This window comes from Hippoglossus hippoglossus, chromosome 15 (assembly GCF_009819705.1).
Source record: "Hippoglossus hippoglossus isolate fHipHip1 chromosome 15, fHipHip1.pri, whole genome shotgun sequence".
NCBI lineage: Eukaryota > Metazoa > Chordata > Actinopteri > Pleuronectiformes > Pleuronectidae > Hippoglossus > Hippoglossus hippoglossus.
The window spans coordinates 11,220,752-11,234,221 of NC_047165.1; the positions used below are offsets into that span (position 1 = coordinate 11,220,752).

A 13,470-nucleotide genomic window follows, 5' to 3' on the forward strand; every position below is an offset into this window, starting at 1 on the left:
TAAACACATCTGAGAGTACAACCAAACATTTGGTGCAAGAAAGGACTTAAACACCAAATCACTAATCAAAATTGATGCCAATTCATTTTCAGTCAACTGACAATTGTTAGTTTCCAGGTGCCATGTCCAGTAAACTGTTTCAGACAGAGCCACGTCTTGACTTTTTCTTGACTGTAAAGATGTCCATCCTAACAGTCATTAACTTTCAGTGGACACTGCAGACAAATTGTTTTCTGTGCTCATCGTACCATTAACCACTTTTCATATCTCATAATCTTCACCAAAACTTCAACTTGACAGATTGTTTCTTCCACTCACTTGTTTCTCTGTCCTTTCAGTTCCAGCCGGGACGATGTCGTGATGTTTGTGTTCATCCATCATGCACAGCACACACACGGATGTGTCGTCAGCGCGACAAAAAGCCTCCAGCAGCTTGTCGTGCTGTGCACAGATCTTCTCCCTCATCTGACCTGTGGCTTTGACCAGCTTGTGCTTCATCAAGGCGGGATAGTCATAGTGGGACTGGAGATGAGCCTCGCAGTAGGACGCCAGGCACACCAGGCAGGACTTCTCGGCCTTCTCCCTCCCTGATGTGCAGAAGTCACACAGGACCTCCCCGGGCTTGGCCTGGGCCCGGGGCAGGCTCTGACTGCTGGAGCGACAAGATTTCTCCAGGACGCTGCTTCTGTCCAAATCCAGAGTGCTGGGGTGTGACATTCTTCCTACCAGAAGTCACAAAATGTTGATTCAAAATCCACAGGGGATTTAGCTCAACAGCAAATATGTTACCCTCTTGGTAAAATGGACTGAGATCAAAAGGCCGAGAAAAAGACTGAACAGAAGCAGGAGAAGAAACCAGACGAGCTCCCGAAGCGAACAGCTTCAGTGAAACTGTGTGACTGACTCTGTTTGTGACAGAATGTTTCCAGGTGCCATGTCCAGTAAACTGTTTCAGACAGAGCAGATTGAAATATGATCACTTCAAACAGTAGCAAGTTAAATGTGTAAAACTTCAGGTCTGTTAGTATAAGACACTTGTAGTTTATCTATTTCTACTAATCCAGTTTATCAGTGTGGAGAGGAGCAGGATGTCTGTTCGTTGGCTGGTCTGAATTTGCCTCCGGTGTGTTTGATGCAAATAACCAAGCGCTCCTTCTCCTTTTGCGGTTTTCTTCCCCCAATTCGATGCCTCGTTTTCAGTTCTTACTGTCAGACGATGGAGCCTCAGTGAAACTTAACACCACCTCTGTAAAGGAAAAATAAACACGCATATGACAACCCCCCCCCCCCCCCCCCTCTCTCCCTCCCTGTGTGTGAGTGTGAGTGTGTGTGTGTGAGTGTGAGTGTGTGTGTGTGTGTGCGTGTGTGTGTGTGTGTCTGCTGCCGCCTAGAGTTTAAACGTAATATCTCTGCACTGAATGTCCTGAAGACCATAGAGTGAATTTGTGTCTGCCAATGATCAATCAAAACCACCATCCGTATAATATATATAATATAATGCATGCATACATATCATTTATAATATAGGGGTGGTTACTGTATTAATGGAGGTGAGATGCTTGTCTTAGTGTGAACAACAACAGCAACTCCAGCTCGGGTAAAGCTGCTCCTCAGTCAACATTATGTATTTGAACAAAATCAGCTCAAATCCAGATTTATATTGACACAAACATGAGTGACAACATGAGGTTTTTTAGCAACTGTGCTTTAATTTTATACGCAGCATTAAACACACCAATAATGCAAATGTAACATGGATATAAAAGAGAAAATATTTTCTACATAAACAAAATACCACAAAAATAAGTTATTGAATATGTTTCATGATTTCAACATTTAGTTCTTTTACTCTTCAAACTTGATTCTCCCAAAAATAGAAAGCAATGATCAACAGAACAAAAACGTAAAACAGACGCTGATAACATATTTCTATTCTAAATGTAAACATTTTTTTAAATCTTTTGTAGCAATGTATGGCTAAAATATATGATTTTTCTAACTATTTGTGCATTGTCTCTGATTTCTGCAAACATCTCACTATTAACCAATTGGCTTCCCCCTTGACCCCCCAGGGGGTCTAGTTCGGGAACCACTGAAACTAAACTAACAAGAATTAATCAAACACCCTGTTGTATATTGTTGAAAATGTGTGAAGTGAATTCAGATCAGTAGCAGTATAGTGACTCTGCTACAGTTTAATTGTGGTGCCAAAGCCCCACACACTGAATGCAGGGTAGAGGGCCTCTGTAAACGTGGTTTGGGTTCTGTGCAGAAGCTTCATGCCATCAGAGACGCTGTAAAACGCAAGTGTTCCAGCTGCACGATCCACGTAGACGCCAATACGAGACGATATTGGAGCCAGGATTTCTTTCCTCTTGTTATTGTGCACAAAGGAGAACTGGGAGTCAGAGCAGTACAGACTCCAGGACTTATCGTTCCAGCCCAGGCTGCACTCATTCCCGTTCCCTTTGCGGCGGATTCCCTTGTAGGTGACAGCCACGTCTACCTCTGTTCCCCTCCAGTCCATCTCCCAGTAGCAACGAGTCCCAGTCAGGCTCTCCTTGCACAATACCTGGAGTGGAATGGATGAAATTATAGATTGAAAGACTTAAAGCTGTTTATATGTGAGTTTAAATGAGGACTCACTTGCTGCACGATTGAAAACAGATTTTTTTGTTATAGCTATACCAAAAAAATATATGGGAAGTAATTTTCATCAATCAAACTAATGTAGAGGAGAGAACCATATTTTAAAAGTAGAAGATATTAACCCATAAATAATTCTTGCCTCAGGAGAGTGATTCAAAGAGCAAGTTCTCTGAAAGCAAAGGCTTATTTTACTGTTAAGTCTCTAAACAGAATTACGCATTCTCCCTTCTGGATACAGTCATAATTTGGGCTCTGCAGCTTTAACAACCTATCAGTTTCCCTCCCCACGGCACAAAATGGCGTTCTAGCAGGCCACAAGTCCTCACCTGCTGCCAGTGGTCGAATCGCTCTGGGTGGTCTGGGTAGTTCTTGGGCTCACTCCTCATCGTGGCTGTCCGGCTTCCCTCAGAGAGGTGGAGGCTGGGGTGAATGCTGTTGACGTCCAGAATCAACTGGCAGGAGTCTGAAAACATTGAAGGACAAGATTATCATCCATCCCTCTTTGTGTTGTTATTGTCTAATTTTATCATTTGTTCTGCTGCAGTGTCACAGTTTCACATATCTCATTGGATTTCATCCTGTTGCACATAATTTGTCAAACTTAATCTTGTGTGTTAAGGAAAGTTAGCCGACTGAAACCATTGGCTGGTAACTCCCATGTAGACGGAGTGAAAGCAGCAACACCTGTGTTTGTTTAAGTTTCACCAAACCTGTTCTGCACAGAACATTCCTTACGTAACTGTAGTTTCACCACAGTTAGGCCATGCCTATGTTAAGGATGGTTATGTTCATGACACCATGGCTACGCTTTTCAAGCCGGAAGTTTAAGATCACGGTTAAAAAGCAGACTTCTCTTTTAAAAAAAACAACATGATAACTCACATTTCAGGAAATCTTCTCTTGTTCTCGGTTCTTCTCTTGTTCTTGGTTCTTCTCTTGTTCTCGGTTCTTCTCTTGTTCTTGGTTCTTCTCTTTGTCTTGGTTCTTCTCTTGTTCTCGGTTCTTCCCTCAGAATCGATTCTCTTCGTGCCTTGGTTTCCCCTTCTTGTGTGACGTAGACTTCCTTCACTATGAAGATACATGTGACAAACACATGGTGAGCTTCATGAAAGCAACAGTAGACTAAAAAAACAACCACTCATGCAGAGAGATAGCGAAGCTTCATGAAACAAACAGAGGAAAAGATGAGATTTGTTCACCTGCTCCTGAGATTTTGCTCATTTCATTCTTGCTGACTTCTTCAACTTGTACTTTCAGAGCAGAGATGGCTCTCTTGGTGGATTCAAAGGAGTAGTTGGGAGCGACAGAGATGTTGTTGAGGTCTTCATACCCAGAGGGTCCTGACAGAGACTGCCAGCTCTGATAAAAACAATGGGAAAGTGGAGGAGAGACATGAGACATCTAATACATGGACCCTGATTTTTGCACCACATGTTGGAGGCCTTGTCCGAGACCTCACCTGTAGAAAGTGTATGTGATCGTCGGTGTGCGAGAGCTTCTCCAGGTCGTTATGTTTTTTCTTCAGCAGAGTGATCTCCTCCTCCAGACGGTCCAGCACTATTTCGGCCCGTGTCACCGTGATCTTTTCGTGGGAGCGGATCATCTCCTTGACTTCATTGTACTTCCTCTCTATGGAGAGCAGGAGCTCGGTGAAGATCCGCTCGTTCTCCTCCAGGGCCGTCTGAGCAGAATGCTGATGAGTAAGGTGTGGATAAAAAGCGATTATTTTTTCAAACAGGCAAACCTCAATGATTTGTTCTCAGCATCATGTAGTGTAACTAAGAATGAGATTTTTTTTTCGCTTACTTTGACTGATTCCACAGCTTGTCGGAGATCCTGCCACTTTTTGATTCTCTGGTCAATTCTTTGTTGAGATTTGTACAGCGTAGTACTAAGTTGTTTCTGCAAAGAGAGTTACTTTTTTTAAATTTTTCTATTTATTTAATCCTTGTGTAATCTCATTAAGATTGTCAGTCACTTTTTCAAGACAGACCTGAGAACAGGAGACATTCAAAATCAGCAAATAAATACAACACAACAAAGAGTTCATAAATAAAAGCAACACAATGGGGACTTTTCGATTTCAAGAATCATGAAAAACATCAGACAACAAATATTTAGAATAACTAAGGGGAATGTAAGACTGCAATGTCCATTCTCCATTTCGGTGCATAATACCTGAACCCAGTTCTGCCAACATCAGTGTGAGAGTAGGTGATATCTAAGATGATGTAGGTACTGGATTGTATACGTTAGTGACTATAGTTTGAAATGAGAGGTGAGGTATTTGGAAGCATAAAACAGAAGAACTTTATAGATGATTAACATAAAATGACTGTTTTTTCTTGACTGTAAAGACGTCCATCCTAACAGTCATTAACTTTCAGTGGACACTGCAGACAAACTGTTTTCTGTGCTCATCGTACCATTAACCACTTTTCATATCTCATAATCTTCACCAAAACTTCAACTTGACAGATTGTTTCTTCCACTCACTTGTTTCTCTGTCCTTTCAGTTCCAGCCGGGACGATGTCGTGATGTTTGTGTTCATCCATCATGCACAGCACACACACGGATGTGTCGTCAGCGCGACAAAAAGCCTCCAGCAGCTTGTCGTGCTGTGCACAGATCTTCTCCCTCATCTGACCTGTGGCTTTGACCAGCTTGTGCTTCATCAAGGCGGGATAGTCATAGTGGGACTGGAGATGAGCCTCGCAGTAGGACGCCAGGCACACCAGGCAGGACTTCTCGGCCTTCTCCCTCCCTGATGTGCAGAAGTCACACAGGACCTCCCCGGGCTTGGCCTGGGCCCGGGGCAGGCTCCGACTGGTGGAGCGACGAGATTTCTCCAGGACGCTGCTTCTGTCCAAATCCAGAGTGCTGGGGTGTGACATTCTTCCTACCAGAAGTCACAAAATGTTGATTCAAAATCCACAGGGGATTTAGCTCAACAGCAAATATGTTACCCTCTTGGTAAAATGGACTGAGATCAAAAGGCCGAGAAAAAGACTGAACAGAAGCAGGAGAAGAAACCAGACGAGCTCCCGAAGTGAACAGCTTCAGTGAAACTGTGTGACTGACTCTGTTTGTGACAGAATGTTAGCTATGTGCTTTACTCCCATCGTAAAACCAGTATTCCAGGTTGGATGTTTAATTTACAGGGAGTGGGCATTACAGTGACTGACAAACACAACTGAGAGAAAGGAGAGAGAGAGTTGAAGGTATTAAAACAAAATTTAAGATAGATAGATAGATAGATAGATAGATATTCTTTACAGTGAAGTCTGGTTGTCTCATGAGCTCGGTTACTATACAGTTTTGAGAGTTAGTCTACTTCTACCTCTACTTCAATTAAAGTGAAGTTTTTAGACTAATTTATCTATAATAAGTCTGCATAATGAGCGCATTCATTTTTTTCAACATGTTTTGATGGAAATATTTTTGGGGTTTCACTTAAGTTAAGTTTTGAATGCAAGTCTTTTACTTGTAAAACAGTGTCTCTACAACGTGGCTACATTTACTTAAACATTGATAGGGGAGGGGAGATAATAATAATAATAATAATAATACAAAATATATATTTACAGAGCAGTTTTCAAAATCTACATTATAAAGTGCTTTACAATGGCAGCAAAATAAAGCAGACTAATCATATGATCAATAAAAAAAAGCAGACTGGTCATAAAATAATCCCGAAATGGAAATACGTATGTTAAGTGAATACACTTTAAATACCTGCACAATACTTTTAACATGCTTACTCATCATGTGTAACTTACTTGCTTATTTGCTCACTTCTCACCACTGAGGGCCACAAACTACAAATAAGAACCATTCTCATGCCCAAGTTTGTCCTTGTAAGATTTGGCTTTTCTGACACGTACCACTCCCAGGCTGCGGGGAGCGCTAGTGGTTGTGTTGCCGCATTGAAATGACGGGTAGCGTTCGGTAAAGTGCGTCGGTCGTCCAACGTTGGCGCCAGATGAGCAGTGGCGCCAGCTACACACAGAGGCAGAGAGAGGGGAAGACACACACACACTCACACACACAGTGATCAGACGAGGCTCACCACAGCTTGCAAAGATCTCTCCTCCACCCGGAGTTTGAAGCATTTATACGATTCTTCTTCTTTTCCTCCCTCCATCTCTCTAAAGACTCATAAGGTGGGTGTGTGCATGCATCGATTTACACATTTGGAGCCGGCGCTGTGTTTACGCGTGGTGATTATTTCACCATTTAAATGCAACTTGCGATACCATGAGCAGCAGCGGCACCGAGGCAGGAGGACGTTGTTTTAGTCAATATACGCTTAGTTGTTATTTAGCATGCTAGTTAGCATGTAGGGTGTGTATTTTCTCTTTGCCTTTGTGGTAATAGCCAACTTTGTCATGGAAAAATACAGGCCCTGACCCGCACTGGTTGTTCGTGTCCTGTAGGAAAAACCCAGACAGACAGCGACACTACGTTACTACACATAATGAACTATTTCAGCTCTGGGTCTCATCTAGGTTATTTTTGTGTACAATCGACCAATCCGCTTGTTTTGAGACCAAGTCCAGTTTATCTGTGCAGACTTCAACATGGTCGGATGGGCGGTTAATAGCAAAGCTTCCGTTCCAGTGTTCCACAGGCTGGTACCGACTCTGGACAGCGGGCTGTAGCCGGGCTAGCAGGCAGGATTAGCTGGCTCGTTAGCTTGGCATCATGGCTACGTAGCCAGCACGCTAACACTGTCGGGGCTGGGTAGCTGCTAACCCCAGCAAGGCCGCCATTGCAGTTGTGTGTGCGGTCTGCTGGAGCTGCCGCAGTGAGGGGGAGCTTTAGCCCGGAATGTAGCCAAGATTACTCGCAACTCCCCCAACGTCAAATCACTGCGTGTCCTGTAGTTTTTTATTGTATTTATGTATTTTAAACTGTATCTGCTTGTTGATTTATCCCCTGCGTCCATTCTTGTGTGAGTAAAAGACATAATTTCCCGGGCTTTTCTTCGCAGCACTCATCTCCCTCACGGTTAGCCATCTTTGTTTCAGCTAGCCCCGCTCCTGGTCGAAAATACGATGTGGCTCTTAGCTTGCTAACACACTCAAACTAGCCTTCACGGCTGTCTCTGGCGAAGCTGTGGGTTTACTGGGAGTTTGAGATCGTTTCGGCGACCCAGTAAAGCCTATACGCAGCACGACTCAGTCTGATTTCCGCTCAGTTTGAAATGGCTTCGGGGGGCAGCTCTAATTCAGTATGTTATGAAGGGCGGAGGCTAAGCGAGCTAACGTTAGCAAGCGGCAGCCATCTTAGGCGAGCATGTAATCTTGGCTAGCTGGAAGTGCTGGTGTGGCACAACAAGATGGCCTGTTAATACTCGCACGGAGCGAATTTCCGCGTCGACAGCAGACCCACATATCGTACCAAATTACTGAGCTCAGTTATTCGCTTAAATGTAAGTATTTCGTTATTTGTTCAGGTTCTGGCTCATTACTTGCGCGGTGCTTTCGCTACGAAGCTAGTTAGCTGGCTAAATCGCGAACATTAGCAGCTAACACAATGCTGTTTTGTCGTTAACCAGTTCCCCCTTCCACCATAGCCAGCTAACTAGCGGCTATGGGGGCTATTTGTAGCCGTTTCAGGAGGCTAGCAACCAAACAGTTCAATGTTTTGGTAGCAAAACATCAAAGTTTAATGCCTTAATATATAACATTTTGTGCTTTTATCAGAACGAACAGTGGACTGAAAACAAAGCGAGTTTCACAGGCCAGTTGACTTTGGCTTGCGGATTAATTTCGCATTGGGAGCTTGGTGGGGATGTTGTCTGGTTTGGTTTTATCAATATTGTTAGCAATTGAGGTGAAGCTCGTTTTAAGTGCTAACGAAGCTAACAGGTTGATCTCATAGCTCGCTTAGTAGTGTTGCGTTGCTGCAGTTGAGGATATTAGAAACATGTAGTAGTATTAATTCATAAATGTCACTACGTCCGCCCCAACAACTTTATTTGGTTTAATTGCACCTCCCAGTTCAAGTAATTTTTCCTAACCTAAATGGTGCAAACTAGATCAGATCAAATCAACTCACTTTAAGTGATTATACACTATCAGAGTCGATCAGTTTATCTAATATTAAGCCTTTTGTTTATCACATCTATTATATTGTCATATGTTGTCCATGCCTGTCCTGGGAAGAGGGTGGTAAACAATATTAACTAAAATCACTTTACTTATCACATGTCAACAAACTTAGCTGTCAGAGAGACCTGCCATTGACTCTAAATCTGGCTTGTCGTCACTTTCCAGTATTTTGACGGGTCTCGACTGAGAAATTATCAGTTTAGTTAAATATGAGACATGCGTACAAACATATGGAGTTGTATAATAAATATGGTTTGTTCTGACATTTATTCTTTAGGACTGCTTGTTAAATTGTCCCATCTTTTCTCTTGCAACCTAATTTCCCATGTTGGAGGTAAGCAAGACCAATTAGAGCTACTCTATGACGCTGATGATTAACTTCCCCCCTTTGTTCTCCTCTTGCAGGTCTGCTGACTGACAAGAGAACCAACGCGCCCCACACAAAACAAACCTATTTCCCCGATTCTCTTAGAAGTCATCGCCCGGCACGAAAACGGAGGTCGTGGGGTTGGAGTGTGTTCTCATGGCCGAGTCAGAGACTGAATGTGACACACCCGGCCTTGACACACTTGGGTCGGAGTGTGTCATAGCCCACAGCCATGTAGACCTACACTATGGAGCAGAAACTGAGATCATGACTGAAGAAAAGCGTGGATTAGAACTGGAGATTCACGGCGCAGACTTAAAGATCCAGGGACTGGGAACGGACCTCGGTGCTGTAGCCTGCGTGGAGGCAATTGTAGCCGAGACAGACCATGATTACATCAAGGTGGAACATGGTGAGATGCACTGTTTCACGGCAGCAGAAATCAAGACGACAGGAGGCGAGGCTCTGCTGGGAGAGGTGCTGCTTAAGACCGAAAGCGAGCATGTGGTCAAAGTGGAGTCTGACCATGGTGGAGAGTTGACTGTGGAGTCTGAGAATGGTGTAATCATACATGAAGCCCATGGTCTGCAGTGCAACGAGTGCGGGGAGATTTTTGGCAGCATTGCCGATCTTCACCAACACTTTGAGATCCATAAGGACCTGAATCCTTACATCTGTGTCCACTGTGGTGAGAGCTTTGCTGTGGAGGCCAGCCTCAAGCAACACATGAAGATTCACATGAAAGAAAAGCCCTATGTTCCCCCTGGAGTTGAGATTATGGGCAAAGATGTAATCGATGCCTTCAGCCTCAAGTCTCATCAGATGATTCATTTGCCAGACAAGCCCCACAGATGCTCGGAGTGTGGTAAGAGCTTTGCTGCTGCCATCACCCTGAGAGAACACATGAAGATGCATTCCGAGGACAAGCCCTACAAGTGCACCCAGTGTAGGAAGAGTTTTGTCCGCAGAAGGCATTTAAAAAAGCACCAGGAAGTCCATGCACGTGAGAAGCCATACACGTGCGGCCAGTGTGGCAAGGGCTTCGCCACAACTTCCAACCTGAAGCAGCACCAGAAAACCCATGCTGCAGTCGTGCTCGGAGACAAACCCCACCGCTGCGCGCAGTGTGGAAAGTGTTTTGCGGCTGCAGCCACTCTGAGAGAACACCAGAGGATCCACTCGGGTGAGAAGCCATACAAATGCAACATGTGTCGGAAGAGCTTCGTCCGCAAACGCCACCTTAAGAAGCACCAGCAGGTCCATGCTGGAGGAAAGCCCTACACCTGCCGACATTGCAACAAGGGCTTCAATCACTCCTCTTCTCTCTCTCGCCACCACAAGACCCACCTGCAGAATCCAGTGTTCTCTCCACCGCAGCCTGGGAAACCCTTGTCTTACGGCACTCCCCCCAAACAGAGGGTGCATCAGCAGGGAGACAAGCCCTACATGTGCCACCACTGTGATAAGGGCTTCAATCATTCCTCTTCCCTGTCCCGGCACCAAAGAGTCCACTCAGAGGGAAAGAGTTACACCTGCGCTCACTGTGGCAAAAGATTCAATCACTCCTCCTCCCTTGCAAGACATCAGAGAGTTCACTTGGAGAACAAACAACAGCAGCAGCAGCCACAGCCACCACAGCCGCAACCGCAGCAGTACACCACCATCCCCACAGGGAAGGCATTCCCTAACAACGCTTTCCCAAAACAGCGCATCCTGTCTGTTGAAAAACCGTACAGGTGCACTCAGTGCGGCAAAGGCTTTAACCATTCATCTTCCCTCTCCAGACATCATAGGATCCACGTTGATCAGTGAGCACCAGTTCTATCCCTCAAATGTTGTCCCATCCAAGCACACACCACCACTCCCCTCCTGTTTCTGTACCGACGATGTTCCCATCAATGAAAACCCCCATCATCAGGCCAACCTCTATAGACAAAGGGTCAGGTCAGCACATGGCTGCGATGAAGTGGAGCAGTTGACAATAAATGGACAGTAACATGTGTCTTCAGAAAGAAACTGCTTGGCCTGAAGGACAATGTAACCTATAATTCAGAGCTGATCCTGTGACTATGTGCTCAGTTTAAAGAGGGTATAATAATAGAGCGGGAAGGCAGCGGTTATTCTTGTTCGCGATTGTGCTTCACTTGCTCCAGGAGCTCTTTTGAACACTTTTAAAGAAAAAAAAATGTGATTTGAAGATCTACATGATAAAATTGTTACCTGGGGAAAATATGCTTCACCCTCTGGCTTTGTATTTTTCAATAGACAAATTCAGTTGATGTACTTTCAGGTGGGCACACATGCTTCTCAGCCTCAACTTTATTCAAGGCTACCAACACAATTAATGAACAAGACTTGTTTCAATTTAAATAGTTATTTTTTTTTCATCCACATAATCCATCTAAAGCAAATGTCAAAAATCCAATGTAAATACGTATTGATTTTCTTTTATATATATATGTATAGGTGACTAGTGTGCTGTTCCAAAAGATTACATTTTTGATAGTAAGATCCACTTTGTCTCCACCCTTTTTTTTTCCTCCTTTTTATGACTTTAATTTGTTTTAAGTGTTGGAGATGAAATGTGTTGCAGGTGTTCTCAAGCAGCTTGTTCTTGAATTTGGGCTCCATCAGACACGAGCCTTCCTGTATATTTATGAGGTTGTTTTCTTGTATGTCTACTATGGGTTGGCACTGCTGCATAGACTGTACAGAGAGCAATACTGGCTCACCCCCTGGTTCTATTATGACATGCAATTTAGCCATAAGAAAATGCATAATAGAAATAAAAACCTACTGGGTAGCATATTAAGACATGACCTGTGTCCTAATTATTTACTGTGCGGTTTTCCTCTGTACCCCAGCACCAAATGTAACTGAAATGCAACACCACACTTTATTTCTTTGGAGACTAATTCAATGACCCGTGTACAGAATATTGGTAACACACACTTTGATCTGCAGATTGTCACGATTTGATCTAAAAATAGATTGTGTATACTAAAAGACAACGTGAAAAATCTCACTTTTACAAGATTTTTGGAATTCCAATGGATGGCGCTCTATTTACTGTTCTGTGTAAAATATCTTTTACAAACTGATGTATTTTTTTAGATATGGCTTGGGCTCTATGAAAGGGAATGAGAGATATACAGTTTTTATGGGAGTGAACATTATAGTGAGCAATATTTTCTTTTCATTTGGATAACAATTGTGCTTCAAACTGTAGCATAGGTTTCTTCCTTGTGTTAGATAGGTGCCTTATTGCATGCGATGTAGAAATGTATGCCGAGCTGTTATTTGAGGAAAAAAAAGTTAGGGTTTCCAGGAGTCTTTTGTTCTTATTCATACTAACTTACCCTACATTTTAATTTGATGTCACTGATACCTTTTGCTTTCATGTATATTACCATGTGTTTACACTGTTACGACCATATTGTCTTTACCCCACCCTTCCTTTTTTTTTTTTTTTTGTCGATGGACTCATTGTAGAGAGAAATTGTAAATCATCCATATAAGCTTCTCTTAAGGGCAAATCCTGTAACACCTTATCCCAATTTCTGAGTGGCACATTTAAGGATAAATAAAGGTTGTTGACTCTTGTGGTGTCCGATCAATGCAGTGCATTCTTAAAGTGGGAAAGGCATCGAACATTAAAGCTAATCAGGTCTTATTTGTTCAATATTTAATAGGTTTACTCATTTATAAAATCCAGCGAAATAAATCACATGAATTTTGTGTTGCTTGACACCTGGTCTTATTTTCACCACGTGCCTGTACTCTGCCCTTTGCACTTCCACAGTGTAGCCACATGGTGTCACTCTTTACCCATGAAAGCATCAAACTGCAGCAACAGTTACATTAATGCTTTGATTCCAGATGTGGTATAGCTACTAATGCTAGTGTTATATATTTTTTAGTCCTTTACTAATGTTAGTGTTTTATGATTATTATCCTTTATACAACTACAACATTTGACTCAAGCTGTAATTTTTAACTGTAATTTATATATTCAGTTTACTCTATCATTTTATTCCATTTATTTTTTACATTTCATTCACATTTGTATTGCATGTTCACTTATTTCTTTAGCAATGTCTATTTTGACTGTCCTCTTTGCTGCAATAACACATTTCTGCATTGTGGGAAGAATAAAGGATTATTTTGTCTTAAAGAAACTGAGCCAGTCTGCTGCGGTTAGAGGAGCCGCGTTTACCTGGGGGAAACTATGGGAATGTCCCGAGTACAAATGTAAACACATCAACATAACACCAGGAAAGTTCCCACCTTTCCAAGCTAAAAAGCACGACACTGCTTTACATTCCTTCAGAACTGGA

The 13,470-nt window shown here is 43.0% G+C and overlaps 3 protein-coding genes across 7 annotated transcripts; 1 reads left to right on the forward strand and 2 right to left on the reverse strand.

Moving 5' to 3' along the window:
* Window positions 1-288: 288 nt before the first annotated feature.
* On the reverse strand, window positions 289-867 carry LOC117775608 (tripartite motif-containing protein 29-like). The gene has a single exon (XM_034608933.1). The coding sequence runs from the start codon at window positions 715-717 to the stop codon at window positions 289-291; it is 429 nt and encodes a 142-aa protein (XP_034464824.1). The 5' UTR covers window positions 718-867.
* An 816-nt stretch (window positions 868-1,683) lies between these two features.
* ftr14l (finTRIM family, member 14-like) lies at window positions 1,684-5,746 on the reverse strand. 3 transcript variants are annotated; one of them, XM_034609019.1, is made up of 8 exons: window positions 5,146-5,744; window positions 4,456-4,551; window positions 4,109-4,342; window positions 3,849-4,008; window positions 3,656-3,717; window positions 3,532-3,601; window positions 2,976-3,112; window positions 1,684-2,572 (listed from the first exon to the last, which is right to left on the reverse strand). In XM_034609019.1, exons 1-8 carry the CDS (start codon window positions 5,542-5,544, stop codon window positions 2,189-2,191), a joined length of 1,542 nt encoding a protein of 513 aa, XP_034464910.1. In that variant the 5' UTR covers window positions 5,545-5,744; the 3' UTR covers window positions 1,684-2,188. The 3 variants fall into 3 exon arrangements, with proteins under 3 accessions (XP_034464910.1, XP_034464909.1, XP_034464911.1); XM_034609018.1 differs by having other exon boundaries at window positions 3,532-3,717; XM_034609020.1 differs by having other exon boundaries at window positions 2,559-2,682; window positions 2,866-3,112; window positions 3,532-3,717; window positions 5,146-5,746.
* A 760-nt stretch (window positions 5,747-6,506) lies between these two features.
* Window positions 6,507-12,734, forward strand: si:ch211-198a12.6 (uncharacterized protein LOC563253 homolog). Of its 3 annotated transcripts, none has more exons than XM_034609015.1 (2): window positions 6,507-6,813; window positions 9,172-12,734. In XM_034609015.1, the coding sequence occupies exon 2, from the start codon at window positions 9,290-9,292 to the stop codon at window positions 10,943-10,945; it is 1,656 nt and encodes a 551-aa protein (XP_034464906.1). In that variant the 5' UTR covers window positions 6,507-6,813; window positions 9,172-9,289; the 3' UTR covers window positions 10,946-12,734. The 3 variants fall into 3 exon arrangements, with proteins under 3 accessions (XP_034464906.1, XP_034464907.1, XP_034464908.1); XM_034609016.1 differs by lacking the exon at window positions 6,507-6,813 and adding an exon at window positions 6,843-8,084; XM_034609017.1 differs by lacking the exon at window positions 6,507-6,813 and adding an exon at window positions 7,267-7,604.
* The last annotated feature ends 736 nt before the right edge of the window (window positions 12,735-13,470 follow it).